This window comes from Choloepus didactylus, chromosome 5, assembly GCF_015220235.1.
Source record: "Choloepus didactylus isolate mChoDid1 chromosome 5, mChoDid1.pri, whole genome shotgun sequence".
Lineage (NCBI taxonomy): Eukaryota > Metazoa > Chordata > Mammalia > Pilosa > Megalonychidae > Choloepus > Choloepus didactylus.
This window is the reverse complement of record NC_051311.1, coordinates 50,683,481-50,708,347: the sequence shown is the minus strand read 5'-3', so window position 1 is coordinate 50,708,347 and position 24,867 is coordinate 50,683,481. Positions and strand designations below refer to the sequence as shown.

The following is a 24,867-nucleotide window of genomic DNA, read 5'->3' as shown; positions in this document are numbered from 1 at the left end:
AGATGACTTGATTCTATATTTAAAAAATCCAGATAAAATGACAGCAAAGCAAAGCTAGTTGAGCTAATAAACAAGTTCATCAAAATGGCAGGATACAAGATCAACACATAAAAATTAATGGTGTTTCTATTCACTAGTAATGAGCTATCTGAGGAGGTAATCAAGAAAAAAATTCCATGTACAATAGCATGTAAAAGAATCAAATATCTAGGAATATACCTAACCAAGAATGTAAAGGACTTGTACACAGAAAACTACAAGGCATTTCTAAAAGAAATCAAAGACCTGAATAAATGGAAAGACATTCTGTGTTCACAGGTTGGAAGGCTAAATGTCATTAAGCCAATTCTACCCAAATTGATCTACATATTCAATGCAATACAATCAAAATCCCAGTACACTTCTTCACAGAAATGGAAAAGCTAAAACCATCTTTAAAAAGAAGAATGAAGTGGGAGGTATCATGCTTCCTGACTTTAAAGTATATTATAAAGCAACAGTGGTCAAAACAGCATGGTACTAGGCTAAAGATAGACAAATTGATCAATGGAATGGAATTGAGAGCTCATAAATAGACCCTCAGATCTATGGTCCACTCACCTGGGACAGAACAGTCTCTTCAAGACATGGTGTTGGGAGAACTGGATATCCATAACCAAAAGAATGAAAGAATACCCCTATTTCACACCCTATTCAAAAATTAACTCAAAATGGATCAAAGGCCTAAATATAAGAACTAATACCATAAAAGTCCTAGAAGAAAATGTAGGGAAACATCTTCAAGAACTAGTGATAGGTGTTAGTTTCTTAGATTTTACACCCAAAGCATAAGCAATGAAAGAAAAAACAGATAAATGGGAACTCCTCAAAATTGAATATTTCAGTACTTCAAAGGACTTTGTCAAAGCAGTGGAAAGGAAACTGACTCAATGGGAGAAAATATTTGGAAAACACATATTTGATAAGGGTTTGATGTCCAGTGTATATAAAGAAATCCTACAACTCAACAATAAAAAGACAAACAACCCAATTAAAAAATGAGCAAAAGATGAATAGACATTTTTCCAAAAAGGAAATACAGATGGCTAAAAGCAAATGAAAAGATGTTCAGCTTCACTAGCTATTATGGAAATGCAAATCAAAATCACAATGAGATATTTCATGCCTACTAGAATGGCAGCTATTAAACAAACAGGAAACTTCAACTGTTGGAGAGGATGTGGAGAAACTGGAACATATATTCACTGCTGGTGGGAATGTAAAATAGTACAGCTGTTGCGGAGGATGTTTTAGTTGGATCCTCAGGAAGCCAAGTATAGAGTTACCTTACGACCCAGCAATTCTACTACTCTAGATATATCCAGAAGATCTGAAAGCAGGGACATCAGCAGACATTTGCACACCAATGTTCATAATAGCATTATTCACTATTGCCAAAAGAAGGAAACAATCCAAGTGTCCTTCAACAGATGAATGGATAAACAAATAGTGGTGTATACATATGATGGAATATTATTCAGCAGTAAGAAGGAATGAAGTCCTGAAGCATGCTACAACATGGGTGAACCTTGAGGACATTATGGTAAATGAAATAAGTCAGACAAAAAAGGACAGATATTATATGATCTCACTGATATGAACTAATTATAGTATGTAAACTCATAGACTAAAATATAGAATATAGGTTACCAGGATATAGAATGAGGCTAAAGAATGGGGAATGTTGCTTAATATTTGCAGAATGTTTAACTAGATTGAACTTGAATGTTTGGAAATGGACAGAGGTGATGGTAGCATGTTGTTGTGAGAATAACTAATGGTGCTGAATGGTGTGTGAGTGCAGTGGAAGGGGAATGTTGAGAATCACGTATGTTGCCAGAAGGAAAGTTGGAGGTTAAAACATGGGAATGAATAATACAGTGAATCTTGTGGTCCACAATGTCCATGATTAACTGTACAAATACAAAAAAAAGGTCTTTCATGAACTAGAGCAAAGGTACAACACTATTTCAAGCAGTTAATAATAGAGGGTTATAGAGGAAAAAATATATCTATTATAAACTATGTATTATAGTTAACAATAATATTTTAATAGTATTTCATCAACAGTAACAAATATACTACACCAATACTATGGGTCAATAACAGGGAGAGATAAGGGGTATGGGAAGATTTGGGTTTTCTTCTTTATTTTTATTTCTTTTCTAGAGTAATAAAAATATTCTAAAATTGATCATGGGGATATATGCACAACTATGTGATGATACTGTGAGCCAGCGATTGTGTATTTTGGATGGTTTGTATGTGTGTGATTATATCTCAATACAATTGCATTTCAAAAAGTGATCCAACTATATGCTATACACAAGGGACACACTTTAGATTCAAAGACACAAATAGATTGAAAGTAAAAGGATGGAAAACACACCACACAAATGTAATCAAAAGAGAGCTGGAGTAACTCTAATAAAATAGATATTAAGGGAAAAAATGTTACTAGAGACAAATAATGATATTTTATAATGATTAAAGGATCTATCCACCAAAAATATATTATAATTATAAACGTATATTGTCTAAAATGGCTCCAAAATATATGAAGCAAAAACTGACTAAATTGAAGGGATAAATAGATAACTCAATAATAATAGATAAAGATATTAATACCCCATTTTCAATAGAGGGTAGAACAACTATATAAAAGATCAGCAAGGAAACAGAAGACATCAACACTATAAACCAACTACATCCAAAAGATATCTATAGGATGCTTCACCCAATAAAAGCAGAATATAGATTCTTCTTAAGTGCACATAGAATATTCTCCAGAATAGACCGTATAAAAGGCCATAAACAAGCCTCAATAAATTTAAAAGGAATTAAATCACACAAGTATATTCTCCAACCATGGTGGAATGAAGTTAGAAATCAATTACAGAGGACAATTTGGAAAACCCAAAAATATATGGAAATTAAACAACACCCTCCTAAATAACCAATGGGTCAAAGAAGAAATAGCAAAGATAATTAGAAAATACTTTGAGATTAATCAAAAGAAAAACACAAAATACCAAAACTTATGTGATACAATGAGAGCAGCGCTTAGAGAGAAATTTATAGCTGTAAATGCTTACATTAAAAACAATCAATAACCTAACCTTCTGCCTAAAAACTAGAAAAAGAAAAACAAAGTAAGCAGAAGGGAAAAAATAATAAAGATTAGAGCAGAAATAAAATACAGAAGAGAAAGACAATAGAAAAAATAAATGAAATAAAAAAATGGTCCTTTGTATAGATCAACAGTACTGATGAACCTTCAGGCAGACTGTGTTAGTTTTCTTGGACTGCTATAACAAAGTACCACAAACCAAGTGGCTTAAAAGAACAGAAATTCATTCCCTCACAGTCTGGAGGTGTCTGACATCAAGGTGTTGGCAGGGCCATGCTCCTTCTGAAACCCATAGAGGAGAATCTGCCCTTGCCTCTTTTAGCTTCTGATGTCCGCCAGCAATTGTTGGCATTCCTTGGCTGGTGGATGAATCACTCCAATTTCTGCCTCCATCTTCACAAGGCCTTTTCCTCTCTGTGTCTGTGTCTCTTCTCTTCTATTAAGAACACCAGTCATATGGATTAAAGGCCCACTCTTCTCCAGTACGAGCTTACCTTAAGTAAATCCATCTGCAATAACCCTATTTCCAGATAAGTTTACATTCGCAGGTACTGGGTTTAGGACTTCACTATATCTTTCTGGGGGACACAATTCAACCCAAAATATAGACTGTTGAAGAAACAAAGAGAAAAGAATCAAATTATTGAAATCAGGAATGAAAGTGGAAACATTATTATCAACATTCCAGAAACATGAAGAATTATAAGGGAACACTATGGACAACTGTATGTCAACAAATTAGATAAACTAGACAAAATGGACAAATTCTTAGAAACACAAATTGCCAAAACTGACTCGAGAGGAGAAAGAAAATCTTAATAGATGTATACAAAGTTTAGAGATTGAGTTGTAACCAAAACCCACCCCCCACCACTACCCCCCACCCCACCCTACCCCACACACAAATGGCATCACTGGTGAATTCTTTCAAACTTTTAAAGAAAACTTAACAACAATCCTTCACAAATGCTTCCAAAAATAGAGGATAGTGGTGACGGTTGCACAATCTTATGAATACACTAAAAATCACTGAAATGTGTGCTTTAGAATGATGAATTTTATGGCATATGAATTATGTACAAATTAAAAAGTAATATACAAATTTTTTCTTCTAGAAAGGAAAGAATGTCTTTTGTAGGGCCATGAAGTACAGTTGTGCAGGCTGTGTACTGTACAACTCAGGAACCAACATTTATATCATAGACATCGTAGATTTGTATATTTAATATAACAATTTTGCAGCAGATGGCTATAAACTGCCTCCTTTTAATAAAATTAGTATATAATGAAAAAATTTTCAGCAGAAGCACATGTTTTGAGAAGTTAAGGTACAGGGAGTCTTTCTAAATTGCACAAATGAACTGTATGGGCCGAGTAGCAAAGGCCCAGAGATTGAAGGAACACCAAATATTCAAATATCAACTGTCCAGGAGCCACCTCCAGCAAACCTACTTCTGTGACTGGAATCCACTCTGCTTTCTACTCTGGTTCACATGGCTCTTTCAATATTCCCACTCTCTACAACAGTAGCTTGGGTGTGGGCCCTGTGGAGCACTCCCAGCAGGGTAACAAGAGGACAAGAAAGGGTGGTTTCTCTACAGCTGGGAGAGTACTGGAATTCCCTCTATGGAGGGCAGGAGCTCCCTAGAGTGGGACCTGGCTTGGACTCTTAGAGGAGTTGAGTTAGACCACGTGCTGTTTATCTTCCACAAAACAGTAGGACAGCTACAGTAAACACCTGTAAATTTTAGATACCCTAGCAAATATCTACTGCTCCAATGTTTATATCCCCAATAGATAGATGCTAAAGGTGCCCCCCCCAGCTCCCCTTCACCCACATCCACACTCATCTCACCCAAATCTAAATGCTTTCCCCCCACATCAGCTCCTCCTATTGTGATAAATAAGTTCATTCATTCAACAAATATTTATTGGGAGCCAGTCATAGGCCAAGAACTCTTCTGGGCAGTGGGGACCCAAGAGGTGGAGGAGACTGAGAAAGCCACTGCCTCAGGATTTATGTCCTGCTGCATAGTAGACAATAAACAAGGAAGGAAACAAGCCAGATAACTGATCCTATGTAGGGAAGAAAGTGGATAATAAGATAATGTGACAGAGAATTCTCAAATTTTAATCGGCAGATGAATCATCTGAATATCTTGTTAACATGTAAATTCTGATTCAGTAGACATGGGGAGGACGCCTGAGGTTTTGCTTTTCTATAAGGCTCCCAGGTAATGCCAGTGCTACTGATCTATAGATGTCAGTTTGAGTAGCAAAGTGAAAGAGGGAAAACTGGGAGGGGGGAATGGGGAAGAGGAGTTGGATATATTCCATCTTTCTGCTTTCTGGGTTTAGGGAATTCCTACCTTATAAGTCTTGAAGGAAGGAAAAACAGAGTTGTAAATGCTTGACTCTCACTGTGGGAAGCAGAATAATGGCCCCCAAAGATGGGCTGGGTCATCATCCCTGAAACATGTTACTAAAATCATAAAAAGGTCTTGCAGTTATGATTAAGTTCAGGATCTTGAGATGGGAAGATTATCCCAGGTTATCTAGGTGGGTCATTATAAGAAGGAGGCAGGAGTGTTGGCATCAGAGAGGTATCAAAAGATGCCATGCCGCTGGCTTTGAAGATGCAGGAAGAGGTCATGAGCCAAGGAATGCTAGCAGCTTCTAGAACTTGGAAACAGGTTCTCCCCCTAGAGCTTTTAGAAGGGACACAATTTGTTTTTATCCCTATGGAACCCCTTTGGAATACTGACCTCTAGGACTCTAAGATATTAAATTTATGTTGCTTTAAAGCCACTAAATTTGTGGTGATTTGTACAGCAGCAATAGGAAATGAATACATTCGGTTTCACAGCTTTCCTTGCAGCCAGCGTGCATAAATATGATCTAGGTTCCATCAACCAGGTAAACCCATTGTTTTAGGTTGGGTTCCCCAGAAACTGAGCCTGAGATAGGGATCTGGGGGTATGATACTTATTGAGGACATGCTCTCAAGAGAAATGGAGTGAAGCAAACAGGACAGGGCAAGAGAAGGAGCAAAGCAACATATGATCTTAGCAGGGGTCTAGTTTCAGCCTGGAGCAAAGACATCTGGAGCATAAATTAGGTCCTACCTAGAGGTAAGGGGGCTGGACTTTTAATATGCCTGTGTCAGTCAGTCCTTGGTTGCAGGCTGCTTTGGGGGCCAGGGGTGTGGGTGGCATAATTTCCTGGGGTGTATGTGCACGGGGTGGGGAGCAGAGTACAGCTCCTATTTGGCCAAAAGCAATTCTCCAGAGAAGGGTGCATCTGTAAGCCCTCAGCGCCACATCCACACTGCACCAATCTGGAAAGGGGACCTGGACACAGGGCCACCAAGAGTGTCCACTACCGTCTATCTCTTGCACTGCCTAGATTCCATTTGCTTCTCACATTAGTATATTCTATCCAGGCACAACTTCTTCAGGATTCTGGTTACTATTTCTCCAAAAACTTAAAAAAGGAGGATTAGCCAGATGAACTACAGCCTCCATTGCTGCAGTTGATCCCAAGGCCATTACTGAAACTCATTGTTCTAGTTTGCTAATGCTGCCAAATGCAAACACCAGAAAGGGATTGGCTTTATAAAAGGGGGTTTATTTGGGTTACAAAGTTACAGTCTTAAGGCCATAAAGTGTCCATCAACAAAGGGTACCTTCACTGGAGGATGGCCAATGGTGTCCAGAAAATCTGTTAGCTGGGAAGGCGCCTGGCTGGTGTCTGCTCCAAAGTTCTGGTTTCAAAACGGCTTTCTCCAGGATGTTCCCTCTAGGCTGCAGTTCCTCAAAAATGTCACTCTTAGTTGCTCTTGGGGGTGTTTGTCCTCTCTTAGCTTCTCCAGAGCAAGAATCTGCTTTCAACGGCCATCTTCAAACTGCCTCTCAGTGGCAGCTACTCTCTCAGCTTCTGTGCATTCTTCAAAGAGTCCCTCTTGGCTGTAGCAAGCCAGCCCCTTCTGTCTGAGCTTACATAGTGCCCCAGTAAACTAATCAAGGCCCATGCTGAATGGGCAGGGCTACAACTCCATGGAAATTATACAATCAGAGTTATCACCCACAGTTGGGTGGGGCACATTTCTGTGGAAACAACCTAATCCAAATGTTCCAACTTAATCCTCACTATATGTTCTACCCCAAAAGATTGCATCAAAGAACATGGCTTTTTCTGGGGGACATAATACATTCAAACCGGCACACTCATCAACTCCCACTTCCATCACCATTCTAGATATCCATCTGCCTTAGCTAGCATGTCTGCTCAGCTAAGTGGCTTGCCAGACAGGGTTAACCCAGACTTTCATCCCTGAAAGGTCTGAGATACTAGTTACTATACATTTATCAGCGGCAGTTTCTGTATTTTCCCATAGGAGATATCCAGAGATAGATAGAGATTTGGTATGTGATTTATTGAGGAAGTACTCAGACTTACCCTCTGTGTGTGTGTTGAGTGGCGGGGTGGGATGTGGATCTAGATCTAGAATATGAATTGTACTACAGAGTTGGTCTTACTGTGAGCCTTTTGGATGACTGCGTCAGTCAGTCTCTGGCTGTAGGCTGATCCCCTGGGGTGGGAGAGCATGTAACTTTTTGAGTGCAGTGGCTCCATTCAGCTGACGATGATCTCTGAAGAAGGGTGCAGTTTTAAGCCACTAGCAGCCAATACTTACAGCAATTAGGGAATGGATACACTGGCCCAGTAAAGGGAATCTGGGATTGGCACCAATGCCAGTCTTTAATTCTGAAACTAATGAAGCTAAGAGGCAGGGGCTATGCAGAGTCTGTCTGAGAAGGGCAGCTATGACAAACCTATATCCAAGTTCCAGAAGTGTGATGGTGGTGCATTGTAAAGCTACAGAATCCAGATTTATGTCATTAGTGGCGAGAAGTATAAAGTGGCTGAGCCTGTGGCTATGGTGGTGGCAGTGTGGTGTCTTTCCAGGACCATTTCTGTTGTGTGAATTTTGGCCAGTGTTCCTGGTTCATAGCCTTCAAACTTGGTTCTTTCATCTCCTGAAGATTTAGAAATATCCAATATCTTTTAATAAATTTCATGTGTGCTTAAATTAGTTTGTTTCTGTTGCTTATAACTTAAAATCTTGCCTGTGTTTGTATGGATCTACTTCTGGATGTTTTGTTCTCTGGCACGGATATATATGACAATACTACACTGTCTTAGTTAACCTACCTCTATTGCAAGTCTTAAAATTTGGGTTGAGTGGCAACACTAGTTGTCAGTAAGGGAGGGGGGATTAAGGGGCAGGGGATGTTTGGGTTTTTCTTTTTTCTTTTTACATCTTTTTCTGGGGTAAAAATGTCCTAAAAATGATCATGGTGATGAATGCACAACTATGTGATGATACTATGACCCAATATTGTATACTCTGGATGGATTGTATGGTGTGTGAATATATCTCAGTAAAATTACATAAAAATAAAAAGACCCAGTGACAAGAAAGATCCAGTTCTTTGAAAAGTTGGGTGTGCTGGTCTGAATCTATTGTGTACTCCGGAAAAGACTATGTTCTTGTAATTCAATCTCGTGGGGGCAGACCTATTGTGGGTGGGAACCTTTGATTAGGTTGTTCCATGGAAATGTGACCCCACCCATTCAGGGTGGGTCTTAATCCTTTATTGGAGTCCTTTAGGGAGAGCTCACAGAGAGAGAGAGCTCAGAGAAGCTAAAAACATGTAATCCTGAGGTTTGCCCCTTGAAGAAGCTAAGAGAGAAGCTAAAACAGAAGCCCAGAGAACATTTTGGAGAAAGCCACAGAAACCATAAGGTAAACATGGGGATAGGACAAGCAACTCCAGCCATGTGCCTTACCATATGACACAAGGAACACCAAATGCCATTGGCCTTTCCTCAGAGAAGGTATGTTCCTTTTGATGCCTTAATTTGGACATTTTCATGGTCTTATAACTAAATTTGTGAGTAATAAACCCCATCGTAAAAGCCAATCCATTTCTGGTATATTGTATTTTGGAAGCTATAGCAAACCAAAACACTGGGGCCTGTGGGGTGGGGTGCAGGGCAGGGCATTCTCTGCAAAGAGCATAGCAAGCCAAGGCCCTGAAGTGCAAATTTCTTGGCATAGTCAATGAACACAAATTGCTTAATAAGTGAGAGGGAGAGTATTGTGAGTTTTAAGAGATTGGCAGAGCCAGGTTATGAAGAATTTTCAGATAGCAGAATGGGTTGGAAGATATCTACTAGATATTGAAATGCCCAACTGGCATTTTGATGTGTGAGTCCTGGCATTATAAGAGAGATCAGTCACAGAGTTTGTAAACATATAGATGGCATTTAAACCCACAGGATGGATGAGATCACCCAAGAAGAGATTGTAAATTGAGAAGAGAAGAATTGCACTACTCATAGAGAAGGAGGAAACTGATAGAGTTAAGAAGACTGAGAAGGAGTAGCCAGTGAAGTGTAAGGAAAACCAGGAGAATATGGAATCATGGAAGTCACCATATAGAAATATTTTAAGAAGAATGTATGATCAATTATGCTGAGTGCTATCAGAGATTGAGTAAAAGAGAAATATTTTAATTATCTATTCTGCACCCAAAACATAGTGGCTAAGAAACAAGAATGGTTTCTTAGTTTTCATGATTCTGTGAGTTGATGGGGCTCAGCTGGGTAGTTCTGCTCTCCATGCAGCAGAAAGTCCCTCCTATGGCTACATTCAGCTGGTAGCTCAGCTAGGGTTGGAACATTCCAAGATGGCCTCATTTTCGAAGGTCTCTCTCCATATGGCCTCTCATCATTCAGTAGTCAATCCTGAGCATCTTTATATTATGGTGGGTAGCTTCCAAGAAGGAGTATTCCAAGAGAAGAAGCCCCAGTGTGCAGGCATTTATCAATTTTCCTAGCAGTTCTTGGCTATGCCCTTGGAGTCATCCTTCCCTTTCTACAGGAAATGGCTTGTGTTTGCAGTTGAATAAATTAGGCTGCTTCCTGCCCATAGAAAATTGGGAGCCAAAAAGATTCTTCATTTTGAACTATCTTCTCCCCTTTTTTTCCAAGGTGTTACAACTTTGTAGGTTTTCTGTGTATCGAGTTATAATCTTTTCCATTAGACAAAGCCACCCACCCCAAAATCTCCTTGAGACAGGTCCTTGCTACTTCGACCTGTATGTCAGGGTGCTGTAGGAAAATGTCCTTAAGATTCTTAGGAGCCTTTTAGGTAAGAGGGCCTACAAGGTACCACCTTACATCTTTCTGATGTCTTAAAGGGTGTTATAGCTGCACCCTAGATTTGATCTTGAATTTGAGTCCCCATTTTATTGGCATGGCCCTCTCTAGATTTGATCTTTCCCTGGGTTCATTTCTTACTTTGAGACTCTTGCCAGCTAGAGAGGGTTGGGAAAGAGAACCTAGCAAGTCCTGTTTGGGAATATTTTTTATCTAAATTCTGCTTAAAAAAACTGAACAGTTCTCTCTACTAACTCATCTCTTTCTTGCAATATCTATTATGCTCAGCTGGAAGAAACTATTTGTCTCCTTCTGCATTCTGCCTAGAAGTCTTGTTAGATCATAAATTTCTTAGACGCATTTTCACTCTTCCAAGTTAACCAAGATGACAATCGCTATGAAAATTTCTCACTGCGCTTCCAGCCTCCGCCAAACATCCTCTTGCCTTTCTTCAGGCTTCTACCTGCATCCACGTCCCAAAAACAATGCCATATATTTAGGTTTTGTTACATTAGCTTGCCCAATCCCCCCTCCCCCCTCCCCCAGTTGCTAATTTCTCTTTCAGTTATCTTTCATGCGTAGCAACGATCCCAATACTTAGTGGCTTTAAGCAACCATGATTTATAGCTCTTTAATTCTGTAGATTGTCTGGGTCCAGCTGGGAGTTCTTCTCCATATTGGATAGCTGAAAGTCACTTATGTTCACCGCATTCATCTAGGAACTTGGCTGGGGCTGAAACATCCCAAAAGTCCCCACATTCTTCAGGGTCTCTCTCCACGTAGCCTCTCATCATTCAGTGGTCTAGCTTGGGCTTCTTTTACAGCATGGTGGCCAGCTTCCAAGAGAGAGCATTCCAAGAGAAAAAGTGCAATGTGCAAGGACTTATCAAGCCTCTGCTTGCATCGTGCCTACAAATATTCCATTGGCAAAAAATCACATGAGCAATCCCAGAGTCAATGTGGAAGGAGACAATACAAAGAAATGCAAGGAAGCATCGTTCATTGAAGGCCACCAGTATGATAGTCTACCACAAAGAGGTGACCAAGGGATTCAACAATGTGGATAGGTGAGTTAAAGTCCAATAGGAAACAACCAAAGTAGGAAAATATGAGAAAAATTTAATAGTGGGAATATTTACAAAGGTTGGGCAGAGAATAGGGGGACCACAAGAAATAATGCAGTAACCTGGAATTATTAGCAATGGAGTTACCATTCCAAACTCATGGGGATGAAAGAAGGGATCAGTTAGTAGAATCCAGAAGAATTAAGACAACTTGGAAGTAAAAGTGAACTTAAGTCATAACCAGGTGTGAGGGAGGAAGGCCAGGAGAATAAACTCCCAGACCTCACACTTCTCCTCCCTGTGATTTGCTACTATAGCTCCATATGGGCTAAACCCTGAGGCCAGAAGGTAAGGAAGATTTCAGGTGCATAGAGCAAGATAGAAAAGAGGGTGGATTTGTAGGCACGGACAGGAGATATCTACACATTCAAGGCCATTTAAGATCCAGTGGAGCATTATCAGTAGAATGGTGAGAGCAAAGACTGGAGTGGGTTGAAGAGTAAATGGGGAGTAAGAAGTGAAAATAGCAAGTGGAGACAATACTTGGGGGAAATTTTGCTGCAAAGGGAAATAGAGGAAGATGGTGGTAACTACTGACTAGAGGGGGATATGGCGTCAAGAAGGCTTTTTGTTTGTTTGTTTTTTGTTTTGTTTTAAGATAAGAGATACTAAGCACTGGTTTTATGCTGATTTAAATGATCCAATGGAGAGACAGTTATACTGGAGGAACAAACAGGGAGACTACTGCACACAAATGGGGGATTCATGTTTGGTACCTAGCGTTGAGAGAAGACGAGGGAGAGCCTGCTTTTCTCAGTGAGGTGTGAAAGAAATGACTACTGAGAGTGGGCTAGAGAGAAGGTTGTCCAAAGATTGAAAGAGCAAGTATACTAGGTAAATATAGGATTGCCAGGCAATGTTAAATGCCTATTTAAGTTTGAGGATCATCAGTTTAAACTAGTCAACCTGGTTATGTGAGTGATTTTTTCTAACAGAGGTCAGTTGCTTCTGAGTTGCAGTAAAGTTGACACTAAATTATACACATAAAAAATAGTTAAGATGGTGTGCCAGTTTGGATATATCATGATCTTTTAACCCGATCTTCTTGGGTGGAACTTCTTGATAGAGTGTTTCCATGGAGATGTGACTCACCCAACTGTGGGTGATATCTTTGATTAAATTATTTTCGTGGATGTGTGGACCCTACCCACACAGGGTGGGTCTTGATTGGTTCAATGGATTTCTTAAGAGAACTCAGAAGCTGACACAGATGCTTGCTGATGCTTGGAGATGCTTGGAGAGGCAGAAAGAAGGACATTTGAAGATGCTAAAAGATGAAGCCCAGAGTTTGCCATGGAGAAACTAAGAGAGGACCCCCAGATGCTTAGAGAGAAACATCCTGGGAGAACAAGCATGAATGTCCAGGAGCTGACAGTAAAAAGCTAAAAGAGGACCCCCAGATGCTTAGAAGCACAGGAGCTGAAAAAGCTGAGAGAGACAAGTCTAGGGACATTTTGAAGAAAGCCCCTTTGAAACTAGAACCTGGGAGTAAAGGACCAGCAGACACCAGCTATGTGCCTTCCCATCTGTGAGCCTTACACAGAAATGATGAATGTGTCATTGCCAACTGGAAGAAAGGTGTTCCTTGTTTTAAAATGGCAGGGAATTCAGCCAAACTGAGTCCTAGTGTCAGATGGAGGGCAGAAATTGAAAGTGAGGAGCTGGGATACTTAGCTGAATAGATCTCCCAACTAAATGTGGAAAATGCAGGCTGGCTTCTCTTTGCAGCTTACAGTAAAACGGAAGAGGAAAGAGGTAAGCTGAGAACTGAACTCTTGGGTTCAAAAAACCAGAAATTGATGTTCTGGAAAACTCTGAGTTTCCAGAAAGTGAACCACAGAGGCTACAGCCGCATGTGAGGATTTAATGAAACCTGCAACCAGCCATTTCAGTACAAGCCAGAATTGGAGATGGAGTTTTCCAGAAAGGATTTGTGGAAAGTCCTATTGTCTGAAATTTTTGAACCCTGTATGCTACATGTCAGGCCAACAAATTTTTTGTGAGATCTGTATACATGGAATCACTGCCAGTGGAGTGAGAGGAGAGTGAGGTCGGGGTACTTATTCCCCCTGGTTCTCTCCCTGGGTGGTTGGTTATGTCCTTGTACCTCCAATTAGGATGCCCTCTCCACACAGCTCTTCCTCTGGTTTCTGGTAACTTCTCCCTTCCCTGACCTGCCAGGGGTGGTAATGGTTCCTCCTCTTTGTTGCTAGCCCCAGAATGACTCACCATCCCTTGCTGCTTTCCCAAAACTCTGTCCATTTAATAATCTCTTCCCAATTATGTAGTTTCAGGGTGCCCATCTGTTTCCTGACAGGACCCCAACAGAGAACAGACTAGAGATGTCCTCTCTTAGAGACAGTGGAAAGAAGATCCTGAAATAGAAGCAAGGCCAGGGAATGTAGTGTTCCTGTAAAAGGTTTATTTTTCTTGGGACTGTAAGGGATAATCATTTTTAATGGACAGATTTTTTTTTTTTTGAAATTCCTTTCAACTGTCCAAATCCTTTGGTAACACCTTTGTTATACTGTGTGTGGCCCTGTGGGAAACTAAGTGTGATGGTTAGCTTTATGTGTCAACTGGGCTAAGCTATAGTGCTCAGTTATTCAATCAAACCCTAATCTAGGTGTTGTTGTGGAGGTATTCTGTTGATGTGGTTAATGTCTAAAATTAGTTGACTTTAAGTAAAGGAGATTATCCTTGATAACATGGGTGGGCCTCACTCAGTAAGTAGAAAGGCCTTAAGAACAAACCAAGGTTTACCTGTAGAGGAAGAAATTCTACTTTAAAACTGCAGCATCAAATCCTGCCTGAGAGTTTCTAGCCTGTCAGCCTGCTTTAAAATTTTGGACTTGTCCATCCCCACTACTGTGTAAGCCAATTCCTTGAAATAACTCATATATATGTAGGATATATCCTACTAGTTCTGTTTCTCTGGAGTACCCTGACAGACACACTAAGTGATGGGCAACAAAGGCCAGTATGGCCTTTCCCAACTCACCCCTCTGCTGAGGCCAGCTTGGGGGTGGCAGAACCATTTATGGAGCCCAGCAGTGTCCTAGAGATCCAGGTCATGAAAAAATGTAAGCATGTGGTTACCCACAGAATAGACAGGAAGCAGCTGCCAAGGGATAACTCAGTAGCAGACATAAGGCAGATGTCTTTCCCCTAGATTAACCAGAATCCAGTGAATCCCCAAAGGAAAGAAATTGATTCTGCAGTTCAGATATTAAAAAGAACACACCCTCAATCAGTACCTACTATGTTTAGCACTTTGCAAAGAAATGGAAGGTACAAAAGTAATGGTAACTTTGATCCCTTCCTCAAGATTACTGATATAATTGAGAGATTAACATATCTGAAAATAAATGAGATTAATAATCACTACTACTACATTCATTGAGCACATATGTGTCATGCCAATGCTAAATGTGTTACATGGATTATCTCATTTTTGTAACAACCATATGAAGTAGAAGCTACTATTATACTCATTTTTAAAACTGAAAAACAGGGACTCAATTCAGAAGGATTAAGTATTTTGCCCTACACCACCTAGACATTAGATGTCTCATATCTCGTGGCTTCCAAAGTCCTGGCTCTAAAACTCTCAAGAATAAATTATAGAAGGAAGTGATTGCAGCTTCACCCTTCCTTCTTTCTGCTAGCTGGAAGATCCAAACAGCCATCTTGCATCATATGTCCAAGACGGCAGGCTAGCCAGATAGCACGGAATCTGGGTTCCCCAAAATTTTATGAACCAGTCTATCCATCTTGGAATGCGTATCTCTAGCCTTCTATTTTGTTTATGTCACTTGGGCCTCTAAGTGATAAATCACATTAAGGACTTTACTTTTCATCCTAAGCACAATGGGGAGCTCTTTAAAAGCTTTTAGGCAGGGGAATTACATGATCGGATTTGTGTTTTGAAAAGATCTTGCTGGCAGCAGTGTGAAGATGCAGTAGATGGCTGGTATGAATAAGACAGTCAGTGGAGATTAAAGAGTGGCCTCCCAGTAGGTCACTGAGCTCTGGGGCAGCAGAATGGGGCCTTTTCTTCTTTCCCTCTTCATACTGTCATGGCTCAAATGAGCGTCAAAGTACTACTGTGGTTGGTGGTGGCACGCAGGAAGGTGGACCAAAGGCAGGTTAAGATGAATCAACAGGCCTCTGTGATTCATTGGTTTGGGGTGGGGAGAGGGAAGATAGGAGGATAGCACCCAGGGAAAGTACAAACTCCAAAGTTAGTTGAGTGACAGAAAACTTACTGTAAGAAAATATATTTTAAACCCAAAATGGCTGCCTACAAAGAAACTTTTAGAACACAAACCATTACTAAGTTAAGGACCATCTATTTCTCTTTTAAAATTACAAGTATGTAATTAAAAATAATTGGAGAGAAACATTCAGAAGAAATAGCAAGGCCTTTAGAGTCAGACAGATTTTTGATTAAAATCTCAGTTCTCTTATTAGTGTGAACCTCAGTTTCATTGTAGGATGGGGAATCTAGTTGGGGTTATCATGAGGAAGAAATGAAAATATGCCCTGTACACGGTAAGTACTCGGAATAAAATAATAAGGGCTCCTGTTCAAAACACTGTCTGTAGCATAGCACCTAATTCTTCTCCCTCTAAAACAATGGGTGATTTCACAATGATGTATTTCATAGTCTCACAGCTTGGTGGAAGCATAAAAATCAAGCTAAGTGTAGGTCCTGACAATTAACTCATTATAACAAGCGAGCATTATGAAAGATAAATATCCCACAGATTTACAGTTAGTATGTGGATTTTTACAAGAACAAGTTTATTCAGCTTTAGGTTTCAATCAACTGTAAGCAAGCAAATCAGTAAGAAAGGTGTAAACTTGCTTTTAGTGATACTGTCATTACAGCTGTTGGTGTCTTTAAATATGTGTACTCTGGAATACCTATTCTTTCGCAGGTATTAGGTACAAGAAGAGCAGAGGTCTTTGGTTCTACTGCTCCCTTAGTTTCATGAATCACACTGGGGTTTCTTTCTCCAGCATGGACTCTGCTCACTTCCTGTCTCCTTTCTAGGCTCCACTTCTGCCCTTTAAGTGCTGCTGTCCCTGTGTTCCTTCTTTCTTGATACATTGCTCCTCTTACCCAAGAAGAGATCTGATCCACTCATATGATCCCAGATCTCTCAGACCCCTCAAAAGTACTATGTCCAAAACTGAACTTATTTCTTACTAAACTTGGACTTCCACTCTTAAATTCTCTCTGTTGACAGCAATACCAACCACCAGTCAATCAGTTAGCTGTGACTCCTCCTACACCCTTTCCTTGTACATTAAACATAAGCTTCTGGAGGACTGGAACTTTTTGTTCACTCCTGTAGCACCCATGCTAGCAGTGAAATGAATACAAACATTTTATTGTGAAGTACTGTTAGTCTACTTCCTAAATGTTTCTTGATTTAAACCCCTACCTCTACCCCAATTTTTTTTATACCTAGACTTTTGAAATAGCCCCTTATCTGGTCTCTCTGCCTCCAGTTTTATTCCTTTCAAATTAATTTTCCTAGCTGTTGTTAGGGTAAGCCATGTAAAACAGAAATCTGACTAGTGACCTGTTAAAAATCATACAATGGCTCATCATCTACAGGCTACTTTAATTAACAACTCCCAAGCACCTCAATGATCTGGTAATACCAAATGCTTACCACTCACCTATCCATGATAGTCTCTCACCTATGCCTTCCATCATAGCAGCTCCTCTGCCTAAAATGTCCCATCAACCCCCCTCTACACATATTCCAGAGTTCCCTGATCCTTTCCCTTCCCATCTTAGTCCCCTCTGGATTCTTCCCACTCCCAGGTTAAGTGTCCTTTCTTATGCTCCTATGTTATCAGAAAATGTGTCTATCTTGTTCATGTATCTCTCTCCCTCACCTGGCACACAGATATCATCCAAATATTTGTCAAATATGAATGACTACCCTTGCAGCTCTTTCACTCTATTACCATAATTACCAGTGTCTCTATTCCTATTCGACTAAGGTCCTGGAAGATAGGGACTATGTGCCTTGACTCATCTTTATATGTAAGCACCTAACAAAATGCTGATTCAGGGTACAAGGAGATGACGCATCCCTCCCCCTCCCTGCCTAGGTAGGTTGGGGACAATATGTGTTCTTAAGTGTTCATCTATAAGCACCTGTACTCATTTCTGCATCTCAGCCTCATCTTGCCGATCACCCTTTTGTGTTCCTTCCTCTCTTTTGGCAGGTACTTTTTCCCTTCCTCAAATCATTTCCCCATGATTCAGTAAGCAGAAAAAGGGCACAGAAATCAGAATGGTATATAGAATTCAGATTTTTTTCTTTCAAAGACATTTTATACAACTTTCAACATTTATACGTTCAAATAAAATGGGCAAAAAATACACTGAGTGCTAAAAAATCAAAAAAAAGTAATACAATTTTAATTTCAATATTTTCAAATACAGAAATTGGAAAGTAAGAACCAAATACCATACAACTTTAAACAAGTCACTTGCCCCTCCCCATAATAACCAATATAAGCTACATAAAGACTTACAAATTTAAAGTAAAACAGAAACAAAATAAATACTGTACATTTTCCCTGCCTGCAGGCAAAAGATGGGAAATACTGTTATGAATCTTAAAAAAAAATGCTCTTAAAGCTTCAGCATCCCATTTCCCAGCCACACACCACTCCACTGTAACACAGTGCACTTTTGCATTAAAAGGACACACGTGTGCACACACATTGACGGCCTATACAAATAGACAAGACTATTCCGCAGACACCCCAAACAAGAAAAGTTAACAGTCATCTTAGACCATGGGCATAAAAATCAGTAAGGAAAGTCAGTGAGGCTAGCAAAACATTACTACAAAACTAGTAAATACCATAGCCAACAACTGTCCTCTTTTCAAATTTCACAGATTTAAAACCCCTAAAACCAATACTAACCCTCCCCATTGCTACCCTCCATCCCCAACCCCCCACAAAAAACCTGCTGAAGCACTGGTAAAGTTAGACATTTCACAGTATATGTGAAAATTCATACTACATAATCTCTAAAATGAACCTTTCACCCTCTTTCCACAGCATGAAACTGTTATGGCTTAATTTATATTAAAAGTAAAAAAGTCTTTTCTGAAGGAAATACAGTCTGCAAAGATGCATATGCATTTCCTGATCAGTGCTATTTCATATCTAACAACTGCATGACTTGCTTTTGCAGTCAGAAGCTGTTTTTGGAAAAATTGAGGTTATAGCTTTTGATTCAGTCTAACCATAAACTGTAAGGCCCTTAGTTTGGTTTAGGTTTCTTTTGCAAGATAAAATAACCTTGGGGTTCACTTAACACGTTACACCTCAGGTCCCTGACTATAATGTGGAAGTTATATGTATGCACTTTAAAAATAAAAAGTAACTTATGAATTTTAGAGTGAAGAAATGCTTTTAGGCAAGGAATCAACTCCTCATTCTATATTACATTTAATGCTGTTAATTTTTACCAAGCAAAATCCAAAATAATATAAAAGTATGCCTGGGTTATTTTATTCCTGCAAAATATTATATGTTCCAGCACTTATGATCATTGTTTTGGTGAAAAATCTTGGCGGAAAAAAGCTGACATTGTGAAAAGTGGCCAAAATAAAATGGGGTGGAGGCAAGTTTTACCTTAAAGTTCCATTTAGGACTGCTTTTTGAAATAAAAAAAGAATGAATTCAGGATGTCACAGGTTTTGCATAGGTAAACTACCTGGAGGTCAAAGGCTACGTGGTAGCCAGGGTTTATTAGTGAAATAGTGCAGAGCAGATGAACATGTTGGAAGAATCACTGAATACGGTTTAAAAAAAGTTTTAACAAAAAAATTTAATGTTGCACTTGTTAAGACAAAGCCTTAGGGCAATAGAAGGGGCACCAAAGGTGAGAGAGAGAAATCTAAGTGGTGGAATGCAGGTATTTCAAATGAGTATTATTTTCCCTTACCTGCTAAAGAGGAAACAAACAAACAAAAAAACTAAAAGAATAAAACCACAGTTAATTACAGTAAGCTAACTGCCATGGAAATAGGCATTTCCTTCTTAATGACCTTCATTTTTAACTTGTGGTTGCAAGTCAAATATCAAATGTTTGACTTATGGCATGGCAATAACTGAAAAACAAATAAAAGGGAAGGGTTTTAGTAAGGCTACAGTATTAAAATTATATTGAGTTCATCAGCAATATAGTGAGTATATTAATTCTTCCCCTTCAAGGAAGCATATTAACACCATCCACCACAGGACAAGCAGAGGCTGCACAGCATCAAAGATCAGGGGGTGCTTTAGGAAGCAAGGTTATCAGAGGTAACACATAGTATACACTGTGTGACCCAAGGGAAATCATTCTATTTGGGTTTCACTTGTCTACTTTATTTATTGTGACACTGCCTAGGCCAAAGATCTTATCCTTGACCTTATCAACATTGCTTTATATTAAGCTCTAGGGCTTCAGAAAATGACTGGTGATATTTAGCTTCTAAGAACAACTAGCTTAAAATTTAATGAGAAAAATTAATTTTTGAAAAAATCTCAAATTTACCCTATTGAAATCCTCAACTCTCAAAGTGAAATGTTAAGATGTTTACCTGCTGCAATCATTACTTCGGGCAGTAGTACAGTAGTATACCAGACAGACAATTATTCTTGTGAAAAAAGCAGAATCTTTTCTTTTGAAGATGTCCAGTCGAGTCTTTTTTTCCTATACTATTACACAAATGTGGTCTCTCTTTACCCAACAAGCCACTGTTACCCAACCCAGAGCTGACTTCCATCTTTCTAATCATCTTACTTTTATTTTTTTCTAGTTCCATAGGTAATTGCTTAATTATGTTCATTCCATGACTTATTTTACTTTTAGCTAGTGTCTGAAGAGTATGCAAAATCTGTAGGACAATGTTATCCTCATTCCTCTTTAAGAAAAACCTAAAACCTCCTTTCAATTACTTTAAATCATCTTAATGTACTTGAGGATTAACATTCTCATTCTGTTATTCATAAACTATCTCACTTCTGCTTCTTTCACTTTAAGCACTGAATCTGATTTTAATTCAGCACCTTGTTAGAGATTCTTCAGATTTTTAGGTAGCACGCTCTGGGTATATATTTGATATGAAACAAATTCTATGAATAATGCAGTTTTCATTAAAATATATATATATATATAAAGGTACATTCATAAATTATCAGTTGTAACTTAAATGATAAATTCCCTGCAAGTGTGAAGTGTTACTAGATTAAGGAATGCTTTTCTTAACTGATTATTATAGTAAGTATATTTTTTATCCAAACTTACAAATGAGACAACCGAGACTCAAAAAGAACAGATGTACCAAAGTCACATAGCTGATACATAAATGGCAGAACTTGGAAAAAAAAAATCCAGATCTTTTGCCCTCTTCCATGCTATACCATGCTCCTCTACTACCAGTATTAAATTATTAACTTTTGAAATGTTTCTTCAATTTTTACAAAGAACTCAGGACTTTTTAAAAATTTCTACTTCTATAGCTGTGTATCTCAGTACAGTGAAACTTTATTAGTAAAACTACTACTAATAAAGTTATTGTAAAATTAATAAAGTTAGGCTGTCTTTTATGAATGGACCATCTTTTGCTTAAGCTTGCTTAGAAGTGAAAATAATACTGCTTCTCTCATGGAGAAGACACCTTCAAGGGCAGAGACCACAACAACTTTTTATTTCCCCACAGAACTAAGTAATGCTGGGCACATAGATGTTTGTTCGGTAAATACCTGCTGATCTCCCATGAATAGAGTTCATTAAAAGGCAATAACAGGATTATTTAAAAACAGGACAATATTCAAGGTAAGTATTTAGTGTTAAAGATGAACTTGTTTCCTCTCTGAGTTTATGATTTCCGTCAGAATTTCCAATTTTATATGCTTTAAAAATTAACTGATGCTTATGAAGCTTAAGGTGTTTATAGGATACTGAACTATTATAAAACTGCCAACTTTGTATTGTTAACATCATTATCAATACTGGAGAACATAACATTATGTGACACGGTGAATTACAGTACAGTGGATCCCACATTAAAGAAGTCACTTACTGGAATATAGGAAATTTACCTACTACTACTATTAAAATGGCATTTGTTAAATCATGATTCTTAGTTTTACATATGTATATTTGCTTATAAGTAGTTAAATGCTATCACTGCTGTCTTCCTATCTGAGTGCCAGTATGGTAGTACTGTTTATAAACGAGACTGAAAAGAAGATGAAAGGTTGTCTTTTACAGTTCAGCCCAGATACTGGCTGCCTTTACCTCAAAGTTCAGGCATTCCCATGAGGGATAAAGAGATGAATCACAGCCAGCAACTTTATAAGAAGTTTGACTGGGAAAGTCACTGGATCAGTGGCTGAATGTTCATCAATTCAGAAAAACAGGCATATTTTCTGTTATAGTGGTTATGTTACCTTACTGAAAATCTTTTAAGTTAGCCAGTTAATGGGCTACAACTGCCAAAAATGAATCCACAGTAACTTCACTTAAAAACTCCATATATTGGCTATTTAAAATCGTATTTACAGGCCTTAGTACACAGAGTTGATACTGTGGCCACAATTTTAATCCATAAAAATAGATGAAGGTTTATTTTAATTTTTATGGGTAAAGAAAAAAAAAAGTCAGGTAACTAAAAATATTTTGAGCTGTGAAAAGTATAAAGAAAAAAGCAAAAAAAGAACCCAGATCATGATGCAACTAGAAAAAGAAATTAGTTATTTCTTAAACAAAAACAACAACAAAAGCAAAAAAAAGTGTGTACTGTAACACAAAAACATTGTCTACAGAAAACCAAAACATCACAATATAGTGGGTGGGGGTGGGGGGTGGGATGGGGGAGGAATCAGTCAAATCCAAATTTTTTACATCATTGAGGTAAGATGGCCAATCCATACTATACATATATCTTAACAGGTTTTGGCAGAGTGCAGGCAGAGTTTAAGTGGGTCATTTGTAGACATTTAGAATATCCATAAAGAATCTTCTTCCTGACACCCAGATAATATTCACTCTGGCCTAGAGAGACTCATTCATGAGCTATTTTATAATTATTGCGTGAAATCTTGGAATGGAGACAAAGTAAGAAATACATCTTTGAAAATATATATTTGAATGCAACCATGAAAGATGATGGCATAGATTTTCTTTCTTAGCTCTTCAACTGATATTTCATATAGAGGGGAAAGTCCAGTTACCTTGCTGACTAAAAAAAACAAATCCATAGTACAGGCAGAATTCTCCATAAAAATAAATTTTGTCCTATTTGCCTATATGCTTTTTATAGGAACTTATAAAATGCTTTATTGTCAGAATTGGGACTATCTTCACCCCACCCCCAGAAATAATTTTTTTTTATACATGGGAATTAAAAAGGAAGACATAAGCTATTACAAGAAACAGAAAACTGGCATTTAGTAAAATCTGTGTATAAAGGAGATAAATGATTACCATAAAACTCAACCAGATACTTAACCTTAATATGCACTGGTTAAGATGGGATAGATGGAAGAAACTGCAAAAAGCACCCATTTTACTCCAAATCCATATATTAAATAATTCAGTAGAAGGTTAAGAAATAAAAAACCACACACACACACACACACACACACACACACACACACACACACACACACACGATCTACTTCAACATGCTTGCTTCTATACAACTTAATATAGTATAATCCTATTATATTACGGCTTATTACTATGCAGACTTGAATATACTAAGTCAAATAATATTTTCCAACAAATTAGGTACACAGAATAAAAGCATCATAAAATATAACCTATATGGCAGGTGTCAGTCCTGTCCGCCAACACCAGCATTATAAAGAAGATCCACTTTAGTTACAAATATATTTGAAAAAACTACAAACATGACAATTTAACCAAACTTATAATACTTTTCCCACAAGTAGGAAAAAGATATTAAAGCTTTTCTCTTTGGAACCCATATATGACCAGCAGAAATGAAAATACAAGAAGACTATTTCTTATATTTAGAAGGAAATCATAATGCTAAATGAAATGAGAAACGTGGGATCTTTTATGTAGTTCTTACACATTGGCTATGAAAGTGTTTCCCTGCAAAGAGAAAAGTCTTGTTGAGTTGTCACAAAATGATGGAGAGTGCAGAGGGAAGGTGGGATATAAGGTAATCAACCTGGATAAAAGTATGCACCTTGGATGTTAGCAATAGCGAAGCTAATAGCTTATAAAAAACACATGAAATATATAAAATAAAATGATTTTCATATACATCTTAATTTAAAATAATTAATGCATCAAATCCCTGTTTAAGACTTTAACCTGAATATCAAATTTAAGAGTCCAGACTAGTTACTGTTACCGTGGCTCTCGCCCACAGGTAACACATACACTATCAAAAATAATTTAAAAACCTTCACATTCTTAAATCTAAATTAGTGAGATATTTCTCCAGAAATTTTCCAAATAAATAGCTTAAAAAAAAAAAGAATTTAAAAGCTGTTAACTTAAAAAAAAAAAAATCTGTTAAATAAATTACTGATAATTCTTTACCCTATCACTGAAAATAAATCAAGACACTACCAACAACAAAATGAAATTCAAGCCCTGACAAGAGACCCTTTCCAGTTCAAGGTCTCTTTTTAAGGTTCTACCCTCCTTCTTCCTCTCCCCCACCAGGTCCAAAATGGTTATTGCTGAGTGGGTGTGGCACAGTGAAAATGCAGCATCAGGTTCATTTTGTTCTTCAGGCAGTGTTCTCTATTGTACATGCAAAACTGCTTCAGGCAGAGGGATAGCAGAAGCTCCAGGCTCCTGTACCCCCAAAACAGGTTCCCAAAGGGAAGAGTAGCCGCAACAGCAGCTACTTCACACAAAGAAACGTGCATGGCCATTTCTGTTTAACTTAAGGATCTTCCCAAGACGTTGTTTGGCTGTTGCCATTCCTTTTTTTGGACGTTTACCTATAAAATACCAACAGTGCAAATCAGTAATGATTTTAAAAGCATACTTGAAAAAAAAAAATACAGCAGGAAGACTCTGTTTTTAAAGGAAGAAGTATATAAAAACTCTGTTAGGTGTTCTGAACAGACAAAATGACACTACTGAAATTCCACAGCTAAAACCTTTCCATCCCATCACAGTTGGGTAAAGGCCAAGACTTACAAGGCCCTCCATCTCTGATCTCAGCCTACCTCTTTGGTATCAGCACTAACCATATCTTGCATCAAACTGTACTTCAGCCAACAAAAACTGACCATAATTTCATGAATATCCCATATACT

The 24,867-nt window shown here is 38.3% G+C and overlaps 1 protein-coding gene across 1 annotated transcript in view; it reads right to left on the bottom strand.

The window, feature by feature from the left end:
• Nucleotides 1-17,841: 17,841 nt before the first annotated feature.
• Nucleotides 17,842-24,867, bottom strand: part of KDM7A (lysine demethylase 7A) — a 102,388-nt gene continuing 95,362 nt past the window's right edge. The window contains exon 20 of the mRNA XM_037836030.1: nucleotides 17,842-24,546. Coding sequence (XP_037691958.1) covers nucleotides 24,452-24,546 — 95 coding nt within the window. The 3' untranslated portion in view covers nucleotides 17,842-24,451. The remainder of the gene's footprint in view (nucleotides 24,547-24,867) is intronic.